The sequence below is a fragment of the Orcinus orca genome, chromosome 7, assembly GCF_937001465.1.
Source record: "Orcinus orca chromosome 7, mOrcOrc1.1, whole genome shotgun sequence".
NCBI classification, from domain to species: domain Eukaryota; kingdom Metazoa; phylum Chordata; class Mammalia; order Artiodactyla; family Delphinidae; genus Orcinus; species Orcinus orca.
In genome coordinates, this window is record NC_064565.1 from 60,018,040 (window position 1) to 60,031,231 (window position 13,192).

General features: G+C 42.6%; 1 protein-coding gene across 3 annotated transcripts in view; it reads right to left on the reverse strand.

The window, feature by feature from the left end:
• Positions 1 to 536: 536 nt before the first annotated feature.
• The window catches only part of SLC25A12 (solute carrier family 25 member 12), a 171,741-nt gene continuing 159,085 nt past the window's right edge, over positions 537 to 13,192 (reverse strand). For all 3 annotated transcript variants that reach the window (XM_049712263.1, XM_004267301.3, XM_033423577.2), the window contains 5 exons: positions 7,713 to 7,853; positions 5,858 to 5,996; positions 3,144 to 3,302; positions 2,944 to 3,034; positions 537 to 1,644 (listed from right to left, as the gene is read on the reverse strand). In XM_049712263.1, coding sequence (XP_049568220.1) covers positions 1,446 to 1,644; positions 2,944 to 3,034; positions 3,144 to 3,302; positions 5,858 to 5,996; positions 7,713 to 7,853 — 729 coding nt within the window. In that variant the 3' untranslated portion in view covers positions 537 to 1,445. The remainder of the gene's footprint in view (positions 1,645 to 2,943; positions 3,035 to 3,143; positions 3,303 to 5,857; positions 5,997 to 7,712; positions 7,854 to 13,192) is intronic.

Consider the following 13,192-nt stretch of genomic DNA (forward strand, 5'->3'; position numbering starts at 1 on the left):
CTGGAGGGCCTCGAGAGAGCCTATAGTGTGCTACAGGGCTGTCAGCCATCAGTTGATGAACCACGTGTAGGATATTAAGTGACTTGGTCCAGCTCCAGGCTCACCCCTTGAAAATATTTGCATACATTCTCATATGCCGGCTCATTGGCAATAGCAATAATGTTTTCCCAAAGCACTTTGCTCAAGTAAATAAATTCTGACGCTATACATCAAATCACAACCAGAGCAAAGTGTTGATGTGGCTGTCAAGATGCATGTTTAGATCTAAATTAGCAATCACACCCTTGGTGAGTGACTTTTGGAATAAGTTTGTATTTGGATTCATAATGAAGAGCCTAGACCCCACCAAATTATGAGATACAGCTTTTCTCTTTCTTCTGCACTCCTTTCACTCCACCACAGCCCTTTCCAAATCAAATGATTTCCTATAAAAGTGGGAAAGAGGGAAACCTGATCATTAGTTATTGGGAATCGGTAGTGAATCAAAATAAAAAGTACTATCGGTACCTTTATGAAGGAAAATTCAACTCCATGCATACATTTTGGTGTGCATTTTATTTTTGATTGGAATCATATCCATATGAATGAAAATTGCCAAAGTATTCTTTACTCTTTTGAAAGCTAGGCCCTTGCCTTGCTGTGTCAGAGGAAGGCAAAACGAAGCCAGTAATGCTGGAGACATCCCTGTTTCCATATGCACACTGGCAGGAGAGGAGCTGTCTAGGAAATGCCTTTTGATTGATGAACAGAGGAGAATCTATACACACGTGAAATATAAATAGAAACCTATCAGTACACACACAAGTCATTAACCTGGTCCTCCGGCATCCACTGGCATGCATCTGTTCCAAAGGGTCTCTTCTTCAACGGTCTCAGCACTTTGTCTCATTATGCCTCTTATCAGCAAATACCTTTTTATTCCAGAAGGGAAAACAAGCTAGGAATTAAATACATCCAATACTGAATGCTTTATTTCCGTAAGTCACCAATAAGAGAATGAATTTAATTTTAATACATTTATTTTCGTGTAATTCTTAATAAAGCGCTTTCAAAACATTCTGTACATTTCAAGCCACTCAGAACTGCATTACATTCTATAAATGTGATTTGTCGGGATGAGGTGCCAAGATGTCTCTGTACAAAGATGTACAATATGTACAGTCACTAGAAGTGCAAGCTGTGCGAAGCAGTCTAGGACAGTAACTCATGCCAAAGCTTAGAAAACGTTTCAACACATAAAACTAAAGGTTCAAACTGCGTTGTATTTTTTTTTTTCCTGGGCAAATGATTAGTTTATAAACAAATATATGTATATGTCATATAGAAAGAATAGTTTGACCCCTCAGCTCAGTCAGCACCATGCAGCTGACTGGATGCGTTACGGGGCTGCTCTCCTAGGCCTCTCTCTCTAGGGCGCCATTTTGCCGCACTCGATGGTTGTCTCATCACTGAGCTGCCGCCGCCACCTTTGGCTGAGCCACAGCAACACTAGGAGGTTTAAATTTGGGGAGATAAAGGCCAAACTTGTTTTCGATGCCAGCAAAAGTGGCTGTGGCGAGTCTGTATCCGCCGATGTGGTCGGGATTGGCAGGAGGAAGGTCTGCGATGCGCGACTTAGGTGTTGGTTCTGAGCCAGAGGGTTTGCTGTTGATAGGGAAAGCCAATGGTTAGTGGGCTCGAGACTGATAAAGATGGAAAACTACTGAACACTTTCAATCTGACCCACGTGCCTCAAAGAAGAGTGTCTGTCCAATGAGTTCCTTGTCATTTATGCTGCATTAGTCATTATTTATAGCTACTTTGAAAGCAACACATTCACATATTTGATTAAGAGAAATGGCTTCAATTTCATATACATATATAGATCCACAGAAAAGAGGCCAGAAAAAATACACTCAAATATCACCACTCTGCGAAGTAGGAATACGGATGATTTTCTCTTTTCTATTTTGTTTTCCCAATTTTTTTACACTAAGCATAAATTAATCATAGAAAATTTACATCTTTCATTTTGACATAACTTTAAAAGCTAACTTTTAAGGTAAGAGACTCACGAAGGTTATTACTAAAATTACTTAAAGAGAAATAGATATAATTCTTACTTTTCCAGGATGTAAAAGTATAGAAAAGCCTGAAATTGTGAGACTGCTGTTCTTACTTTCTTTGTGTTAAGTCCCTCTACTTCTTGGTTCAACAGCTAATTCCCTACTTGGCTTCTGAGCAGGAAAGGGGTTCACAGGTTTATGAGGAAAAGGCTCAGATACAGAATTTGATCTTCTGCTGAAAAGCTGGTAATTGCTTCCTTTGGGTAAAACCTTCGCCAGCAAATTCAAGTGATTCCTCTTGTCCACAGCACAAGCTTCAAGTACTAAGCTTCAAAAGGCCCAATTTCTGGCCTAAATGTCACCAGTGATTTTGTCCATGGGCATAACCTCTCTTTGAATTTTTTTTTTTTTTTTTGCAGTAAATCAGTTCTGAGAATGTCTATACCTATCTAAGAATAAATTATGGTGAATCATGAAATCTTGGGGGTGTGAAAGGGCTTGACTGAGTCTTAGAAAGTTTACAAAAGTGTAACTAATACAAATTTATATTACTTCTGGAGAAAAGGCCATATATAATAAAATCCAAATAAGGAGCTAAATCCATGAAGCTCAGTATCTGCCTACACGTAGAAGACAGTTATTCACGTTACATTTTAATTTGCTGCCTCCCTAAACTTTCCCCAAGTAACTGCTTAATACTTGTATGATGTCACCCTGCCAAGGTCTTACTCCTCCGACACTGAAGCTTCTCAAGTCCACTGTCTGTTTTAAATGTGTTGGTCCTGCAGGATCCTCTGTCCTGTCAGTTTCTGTTCCAAAGCTGCCTTAGTAGGCTGAACAAAGACCTGTTTGGGGTTTTGGTGCTTTCTTTATAAGGGAGTTGAAAAGCTGCACTTACAGGCCTCCAAAATCAATGTAAAACCACCGCTGGAGAAGTTCATAGGTGACCAAAGTAACACCAAACTGGGGAGAGGATCGAAACACTCGAGCTGAAAGAGAAAGACTGGGGCAGTTAGCAGCAGGATGACTACGGCAAAGACAACCAGTAATGGGACCAGGACCCCAATGCCAGCCTTTCCACATGGCCCCAGCCCCTACCTGCGGTCCCTTTCCAAAACGCAGAGGGCCCTTCTTCCCGGAGTATCTTCCTGAAACAGTCGATGACACCACTGTAGGTCGTTTGGCCAGCGCGGGCGGCCACCTGCAGTCTTGTCTTGATGACATCAGCAGGGGTCACCAGAGAAGCGGCAGGCACACCTTTCGGGAGAAAGGCACATTTAATTCATCCAAAGTGCCTTAACAAAGGAGAGACATACTGCTAAAACTAACAATACAATTAGCAGCTTTAACTAGAAGCTTCTTAAATAGATACCTGGGTGCTACTGGAAAAAGGATCTATAAGCCTATTAGCTGCTTCAATGGGGTCAGGGCAAAGCTCTTTTTTTTTCTTTCTGAATTAGGAAAATCACTCTATATTGCATGATCCCGAAGAACTGTGAGAGGAAAAAAATGCAGCAACATGACTAGGACAATCCCCAAGTGTTCTTTAGGTTTCAATTATTTTACCTCCTTTCTTTTCTTAAATAAGATACAGTATTTTCATATATAATAGAAAAAATGAGGATAATGCCAATTTAGTGAGCTGCTAAATATATCTGATACCAAGCTGTAGTGTTTTTTGCTGATTCCTGTCACCTTACTGTGCAAGGTGACTATCAACACTCATATATCCACTCACCCGTTTGAGGGGCTAACTTGAGAGCTGACTGTGCCCCTTTCAGACATGCTTACATGACAGAAGTCATTACAACTGAAGCAGAGGAGGCCAGGCAGGCAGTTAAGGAACGTAAGGGAACTGATCATGAAAAGGCCTTGTCATCCGTCCCCTGTGCCCCAGCTCCCCGGGGCCATGTTAAGATTCAGCAGCAGCAGGACACACGAGATGGATTTCACAACCACACCTTTCACTTATAAAACAAAACAGGGAACAAAGGAGCAAGATAATCTTCCTCAGGGGGAAGAAATTCAATTTGGCCTGAATATCACCGAATGCTCACTAGGCAGATGGGGCCGTGACTCTGGGGAGGGTTCTGTTAGAGACGAGGCAAACATCCCCCCGCAGAGCCCTCTACATTGTTCAGACAGAACTAGGTAAACTGCCGCCTTTGGAATGTTCTGAATTCTGAATGTTCTCAGTGCCTGCCAGCAAAGCTTTACAGGTAAAAATTAGAACAATTCATCTCTCATTCTGAAAACTGACATCGAATGTCTGTGGGCAAGAAGCTGGTGCTGACAGTTCCATGAAAATGTTTACTTGGTTCCGTCAACCACTGGCAAAACGCCTGCCCATGATAAGACTGTTCTTTGCTGCTGCCTGGACAGCAGAGAGAAAAGACTGGGGGGAAGATTTGCTGGCCCTCACTTAAAATGGGGAGGCTTTGGTGAACACCCAAAAGGAACTGGATGAACACTCGGTGCCAAGACTGAGCAGGCAGCTTTACTGGCTTTCAAATTATAACTGCAAGTGACTGTCCCAAATAAGGGCTCAAGGCTCCCTGGGAGAGTTTCTTGATCATCACAAGTCATTCCCTATCATTGTGGATGAGAAGAGTAACATGCCCACCCGACACCCCTGGAAGCAAGGGCTCCTGCCACACACCACACTCCAGGGAGTGCTCAGGCTATCCTGCTGTGCTTAGCCAGCAAACCAGAGGAGAAGGTGCCCAGTGAGCCACACAGCAGTGCCAGGAGCCAAGTGGTAAGAGCCACCCTAAGCACCTGGGGACAGCCCTGGGTTTGTGCTCATTCACCTTGCCCGTTTCTCTCCCTGACCAGCTGTAACGGGGAGCAAACATGCGCCCTTTCCTTCTTCTGTCACATCCGAGGGCTGGTGCAACAAAGGACGCCTGGTCCTCCCCTTCTATCCCGAGTCAGCTCCCTCACAGCTCAAGAGGAAGGCTGGAGCATGAGATCAGGAGGAAGTGTCTTAGTACCTTCCTGCACTTGTTGGGCTCCTCTTTCAGATGGAATCTCTTCTGTGCTTAAATCCGGTATCTTAGACCAGATGAGGATTTTCATTCGTTCCGTTAACATTTACTGAGCTCCTATTATTACTATGTTGGCCACGTAGGGAAGGCAAGGATGAACAGAGTGAAACCCCTGCCCTCAAGGAGCTTCCAGTCCAGTACAGGGGGTAAAACTTATGCAAACAACCATTAATAAAAGACAAAAAGTGTTAAGCGACAGAGAAGAGACTCCAACGGAGTGCAAGGTGTGTGCTGGGGAAGTACGGCTCACTTTGGTCTGATGAGGACGATGGCAGAAGGAACAGGAACAGCTTCCTGAAGCAAACTCGATTTTGAGCCAAATCGTGTTGATTCCAATATACAGAATTAGAAAGTGAGAGCATGCTTAGACCTGTGCGTCAGGATGAGGTACAACAAAGCAACTGGTCTGATGAAGAATTTTTCCACCTTAATGCTTAGCTGGCTGCACCCAAGGTTTCAGGGGTAGAGGCGGCTAAGGAACATGTTACTGATGAAAGCCCAATTGAGATGGGCAGAGCTAATTTGGCTCTAAGTTGCTAAGCTGCATTAAGCTGTTTATCCACATTATGCAAATGAAATTAACTCTCATCAGAATTACAGCACACCTCGCAAAGGAGAAAAAGGGATCATATTTAAACTAAGTCAGATACAAACAATAACCTTTCCAGAAATAAAGGGGGAAAGCACATACAGATTCTGTACTTCTTAAAGAGAATGTAGGGGGAGGCGGGGACTCTTTTGGTTTAAAAAAAATATTGTAGTTACCTGCCATGGCTCCAGCTGTAAGGAGATATATACCTCCCACGTGTCCGTGTTCATCAGCCAGAAGTAGTTTGCAGTGAGCATAAACAGGAAAATAGATTGCAGAGAAGGGAATGTCTCGGAGGAAGCACGCTTTGGCACCCTGTCACACAGTGAGGAAACAGTGCAAAACAGTTGTGTAAACAAGGTGTGAATGCCCACCAGGGATCCAGGGTGACAAGCCTGAGATGTCCCTCAAACAGCTTTGGGACTGATGTGGAAGGGAAATGGGAGAACCAGCCGGGCACAGGGAAGTAGAGAGACACGGCTCAAAGTTTGAGAAACACTGGTGGACCCAGGAGTCCTAGAGTTAGTTAACTGGGTAATGATGGTATTCTGACAACTAAGCATTTTCTGGCATTTCCAGTATAGATTCAGATTTTAAGGTTAATAAAAATTCAATGCTCAAATCTCTAGGCTGCTTGTTCTGTTTGGCTTTGGTGAGTGCCAGGGGGAGGGCGTGTGGGTGGGAACAGACTTAGAAACCCAATATTAATAGCTTGATTTCAAAGCAACCAGCAAAGGCAGCCCCCAAAACTAACAAATTACCAATTCAACCCACCTCAGCTTTGAGTCCCTGAAGTACCAGGTAAGAAGCTATGGACAGGAGCAGTGGAAAAGGAAAGTGACTATTTTAGGGAAGGGGAAAAAGAAACCACCAATCTTCCCTCCTCATTCCCCATGTCCTAAATAGCAGAGGATGGGGGAAACCCAGACAAAATATTTTAGCAGGAAATTTCCCTGGGAGTAGAAATCCAGCCAGGTACAGCTTGTCTCAGTGACTGAGGTCGCAATGAACACCTTCCTCAACCCCACTATTCTACTCCCCAGGCTTTAGCTAGCCAGGCAAAAACTCTGTCTTTGGTACTTGTTTCCCCGATGGCTCTGTTTTTAAAAGACAAACTCAAACATTAAAAAAAAAAAATTCCTGGGACTCTCTGAAAGATGATACAGAGAGAAACAACTTTAATAAAATCAGCTCTCAAAGGGAATTCCAAAAAGGATGGAAGTTGGGGGCAGAGGGGAGGGAATATGTACAAAACTCTCTCAGGATAGGCATCATTGGTTTACTGGTCTCCTAAGAGCCTTGTAGCTGTGTGATTCTAATCTAGAGAATTTCTAATTTCCAATTTGTAGCTACAGAAGCCGATTTACACATTTCTACTGTGATGGATCTATAAATAAATCAGATGCTGTGGAAACACAGTTGTCTATAAAAGCTAAATTTACGTATACCCCCTTTATACCAGGCAAAAGAATAGAAAGAAATATTCTTCCTTGTTTAAGAAAAATAATAGCTTCTGCTCCATTACATCTGATGTGTAATGATGGGAGTAAGTACACCTGTGGGGAAGGAATCTGTTGACTGGCGTTTTGCTAAAGTACAGTACACCCTGGTTTGGTTTGGTTTTGTGTTTTTAAATGGAATTCATTATTGACAAATCCCACCACTTAACTTCTTAAAGACCTGAATCCTACCAAACTCTACTACTGTTTCACTGTAGTCAAATTATTAAGACAAAGAGAAGCTCCTACTGGGAAGATAACAATAGAGATAACTCAGAGGGCTGGCCTCCCTGCTGGCAGCTTCATAAAGGCCTGAAGATGACAACAGGAGAGCGTGTTTGTATATCCCAATGCCTCTAATAGAAGTGTCCTGGTTTTTCCTTTTTGTTTGATTTTCTACTCCAGGGACCACCCTGCTGGACAAGATTCCTTTTCCATTTGGCGGGGGAGAAGTCTGGTTCCACATTTTTTCACATTTCTATTGAGTACATTACAACCTCTCTACTGAGATAACCCAAGGGAATCTACTCACCTTATACAGACCAAAGAGTCCCAGGTCCCGGAGCACATTCAGGGCACTGACCCTGGGTCCTGTGGTGATCTCTCCAGCTACCTGCAGGCGAATCTTGACTATCTCCAGAGGGTTAGTAAAGATGACCTGAGAGCCACCAGCCTGCAGGCAAGAAAGGAGAGAGAGAGCAGATTTCCAAATCAGCCCCACCGGAAGTACAGGCAAGAAAAATCCGGAGATGCCTCCACATTGTACCACTTTACGCTTCCCTCTTCACGGGGGAATGAGAGTCCGATGCTTTGGCCTATGCGGGAGGGGCTCACAGGGATGGCCCGAAACTCTGTCTCAAGCTTTGTTTCTATTTGAAATGTCAAGAGTGTTTCCCAGAGCAGTCTTTCCAGGGTTAACCCAGCCATATGCAAAATGGCAAAACTAATAAACTCATTTGGAAAACAAAAGTGAAGCCAGATGTGGCAGCACGAGAGCCAATGAAAGGGAACAAGATGGTAGAAGATTGATTGGTATCTTTTACCATGCTGGAGCTAAAATTCGGATCTACAACAGTTTCTTTCCTCTTCTTAGCAAGCATTCTCCTTAGCTCAACCACCTGCTTCCGCTTCACTGGATTGCAGAGCAATTAACACAGAGGTGTTTCTGCCCCACAGAGGTGGCTTAAGTCAAAGGGGAAAGTCTCCTCTAGTTCAAATTCTAAAATGTACTCTCCTGAACAAAACTCTGAGACAGATCTACAACTACACCCACACAAAAGAAGATAATTTGGAAGGACAATTGCAGTATCATTTCAAGACCAAACCAGAAACACTGTTCAAAGACAGAGCTGGAAAATGGAACATCTAGTTACCATGAAAACGAGGGGGCAAATCAAAGCCACACTCCACACTCTCTAGCGGTGGGTGACTGACAGAGATATTTGAATTTGGCTAATGAAAGTGTATTTGCACCTGAAATCTGTTAACTAGTGGTGGGGGGAAATGTTTAACAAAACTGCTACCAACTCCTTTTTTGGTTTCTGTGAGAAAGAAAAAAAGTGTTTATGTGTATGTGTGTACATATGGATATATAAAAATAAATAAAAATTAAAAAAAAATATATACATCTCCATTCATGAAGTGAAAAAAATCTCATTTCCACATCTTCATCTCAAGTGTAGCTGTTTACATTATATAATCAGAACCACATTCGTATAATCATATCACATTATATAATCATAACTTCACTGTAATAGCATGTCACATGTGAAACAGGAAACGGGTACCTCACTGGTGATTCTAATTCCACAGGTATGGGTGGACTACAAACAACACCCATAGAACTCACAAGCAGGGGCTTCCCTGGTGGCGGAGTGGTTAAGAATCCACCTGCCAATGCAGGGGACACAGGTTCGAGCTCTGGTCCAGGAAGATCCTACATGCCGCGGAGCAACTGAGCCCGTGCGCCACAACTACTGAGCCTGCGCTCTAGAGCCCACGAGCCACAACTACTGAGCCTGCGTGCCACAACTACTAAAGCCCACACGCCTAAAGCCCGTGCTCCGCAACAAGAGAAACCACCGCAATGAGAAGCCTGTGCACCACAACGAAGAGCAGCCCGTGCTCACCGCAACTAGAGAAAGCCCATGTGTGGCAATGAAAACCCAACGCAGCCAAAAATAAAATAAATTTATAAAAATTAAAACAATGGGGCTTCCCTGGTGGCGCAGTGATTGAGAGTCCGCCTGCCGATGCAGGGGACACGGGTTCGTGTCCCGGTCCAGGAAGATCCCACATACCGCAGAGCGGCTGGGCCCGTGAGCCATGGCCGCTGAGCCTGCGCGTCCGGAGCCTGTGCTCTGCAACGGGAGAGGCCACAACAGTGAGGGGCCCGCGTACCGCCAAAAAAAAAAAAAGTAAAAATTAAAATAAGTTATAAAACAAAAAATACTCACGAGCAACATTCAATGACACCTCAGTACTCTACCTTCACCCACACTCCCGTTCATTTTTTCTAAAACCCACAGCCCTCCCAGACCTTTTCCAAGGGGGAGCAACAAGTCCCAGCCCATTCTCCTAACTGGCCAGGGGCTATAAACCAACTAAATACTCTTGTTCCAATCCTGATCCCTTATTCCTATCAACATCCACAACTGCCAACAGTGACACAAGATTCCTTTCCTCTTTGTGAGACGCTTACTGTCTTGGATTCCTCAGGGCCCTAATCCTCTTTTTGTCCACCAAGCACAGAGGGTGCAGCAATTTGCTGTCTCTCTGTGGACTTCCTGCGACTCCCAACTCTACACAATCCAGACCACTGGCACACAGGCCCCTGAATGACGACTGACCCAATTTTACATGTTGGTTTGCCTGTGTTTCTCTCTCTTTTAATCTAGGGCACTGCGGGCAGGAGGAAGTATTTCAATGTTTCAATCGAAGCAAACAATACTTTCAAAAGGATTGCTGGGTCAAAAATTATGTCAAAATGATAATCCAAGTAATTGCTCCCAGTAGCTAGCATTAAAGACCAAACCAATCGAAAAAGTTTACTACTTCCCTGAAATCTCTTGTTTAAATAATTGTTGCAAAGGCTATCTTTGGGGAAATGCGCTTTATGTTCTAAACTAAAGCAGATTAAATTAAAAAAAGAACCAATTTTTATTATAATCCCCCAAATTTGCCACCACCAGATGCTGTCAACCCCTGGGCGCTACTCATTAAACATGGACGTTATGTTTAAATAAATACAAGGTTCTTTCATGTTTTTAACCATTAGTAAATTATAACATCCTGCAGAGCAGGAATACTCCAACTAGCGCTCCCCCCAGCCACAGCTCCCTCCTCCTTGCTCTCTCACAGACCCTTCTGGAAATAACTGCCAGGTTACTGAGGTTTGTATTTCTTTAACAACTCTTCAAATTTCTTTCCACGGGTACATGTAATAAGCTTTCAATTAGAACAGTACACAACTAAAAGAAGGACACACAAACACATTAACCACTGCACGCTTTGAAGATCTGTTACCCAGCACATATACTAAGTCCCAGCAACGCACTGGAAACAACCACAAAACTAAACATATATATATATGAAATATGACAAATGAGTGTGTAAACAATGAAACAATGACACTATGATCAAGGCACACACCGTGAGTTTGTTTCCCACCTATGTATGTACTCTACTATGACTGAAGGAGAAAATTTCTACCAATTTCATAGTCTGTATATGCTTTAAAAATTAATAATCATTTTTAAGAACTTTATGATAGACCTGGGAATATGTAGACAAATATTATTCCAGATGAAATGGAACAAGACCCCATGGGGCACTCCTAGGTAAAAATCCTTTCTGGGTCCCCGTTTCTAGTTTGTAGGAAATAGGCTTCATTCAGCCTCCTTGACCTTCCCTTAGTTCCAAAGGGCAGATTCAAACAGTCGCTTTTCAGGGAAGGGAGGGAACCCAGAAACAAAGCAGGAGCAATCAAGAAACAATACTGCAGCCATGGGGCGGGGTCCTGGTGCCTCCTCAAGGAATATACGTAACAAAATACCTTTGAGTTCTTCTGCAGGAACTAAGGCCCCTACCCAGGTGGAGGACAGTAACTTCAGGTTGAGCACAGGATTCCTGGAACACTGCCTGGTTATCTCACCACCAACCAATCAGAAGAAAGGTACACAGTGGAAGATAAGGAAGACTCTGACCCCCCTCCCCAAATGATTCACCCTTTAAAAACTTTCACGGTTGAGCAGAATCTTTGAAGTTGGTTTTTGGACACGAGTCCGCCTTCTGCCCAGACTGCCAGGCTCCTAAAGCAAACTTTCCTTTTCCAACCAACACTTGCCTCTCAAGTACTGGCTTTCAAGAGGCGAGCAGCTGAACCTGACTTCAGTAATACAGAAACACTGAGTAATAAAGATTGCTATCTAATTTGTCTAAAACTTTGGATATTTTATAACACTTGAAGGAAAACATACAAGGCAAATACAGATTGTCCTTTTTTTTTTTTTTTTTTGTGGTGTGTGGGCCTCCGTTGCGGAGCACAGGCTCCAGACGCGCAGGCTCAGCGGCCGTTGCTCACAGGCCCAGCCGCTCCGTGGCATGTGGGATCTTCCCGGACCGAGGCACGAACCCGTGTCCCCTGCATCGGCAGGCGGACTCTCAACCACTGCGCCACCAGGGAAGCCCCTCAGATTGTCCTTTTTAAACGCTGAGGTTAACCACTCTCATACATATTAAACTGGGAACAGGGGGCAGGGGGAATAAGATTTGCAATTAATTCAATCACTCTGATAAGAAATGTAGTGACAAAGAATGAGGATTATGATGTTATCACATCCTTAACTTTTTCCCCTCTGAGAAACAAACACCAGGAAAATATCATTTTTCCTCTATATTAAGATGCTACTGATTATTAAGTGATATCATGAATTTAATAACAGCTTTCCACAGGGAAAAAACACTACTTACAGTAAATATAATCACTTAATATACAGAATTTCAGAGATGTTAAATTGTGAAATAAAAATATAATTTTCAATTTAAAAAGTACCTGTAGTTTTACAAATATGCTAACGTTTGCTATTTTAAAAAGCAATAAAATTAAACAGAAAAAAAATTTTAAATGCCCATAAGTAAACAGTGAAGTAGAAATAATTATATGCTCTTAATAAGGCAATAAGATTAGGTAATAAATCATGCCAAGTGACATAAACAGAACGTAAAGTATTAGGTACCCACTGGTTACAAATATATCAAAATTTACCTAAGTTTATCAAAACCAGAATAGCTTTAGAGATGAAAACATTGGTTGCTCCCCTGGAAGGAGAAATAAATAGCTAGGAGAAAGAATTTGCAAAGCATATGCTGTTATATCTTTTAAATTCTGAATCATATGAATGTATTAACTATTCAAAAACAAAAAACAAACCCCCCACGAGCACCACAAATAACAAACAGAACTGGCCTTAGAAACAATGGCTCTTTTTACAGACTAGGTCCTCTCTCTCATATTCTTCCCCATGGTAAACTTGGTAATTCATACACTTTAAATGAATTTTTAAAAACTAGTTAGCACTTGTTATCTGTGGATCCAAAACTTTTAAAAGGCTTACCAACATACACATATATGAACATCAAAAAAATCTAACCAATTAAAGCTAGTGATCTGAAATAATAGACACCAAGATAAATAAAATTTCAGGTTAAAGCATGATGATACGCAACTATAACATAAATATATATGGACGTTTAATGTGTGTGCATATGTATGTGTGTTCATGTAAGTATGCAAGCATAAAGTTAAGACCACACTGGTTCCTGGGGATGGGAGTGGGAGAAACTATTTCCAAACAGCTCTTTAAAGAGATGTGCAAGCTCAGCTTGCCAAGAAAGACATGGCTTAGGGAGCTGGCTAGCTACCAATTGTGGCTCCCAGGATTAGTAAATGCTCCAACTAACAAGTGGACCTCTTGCTGCACCTATACGGGCATGGGTATGGGTGTGTGTGTG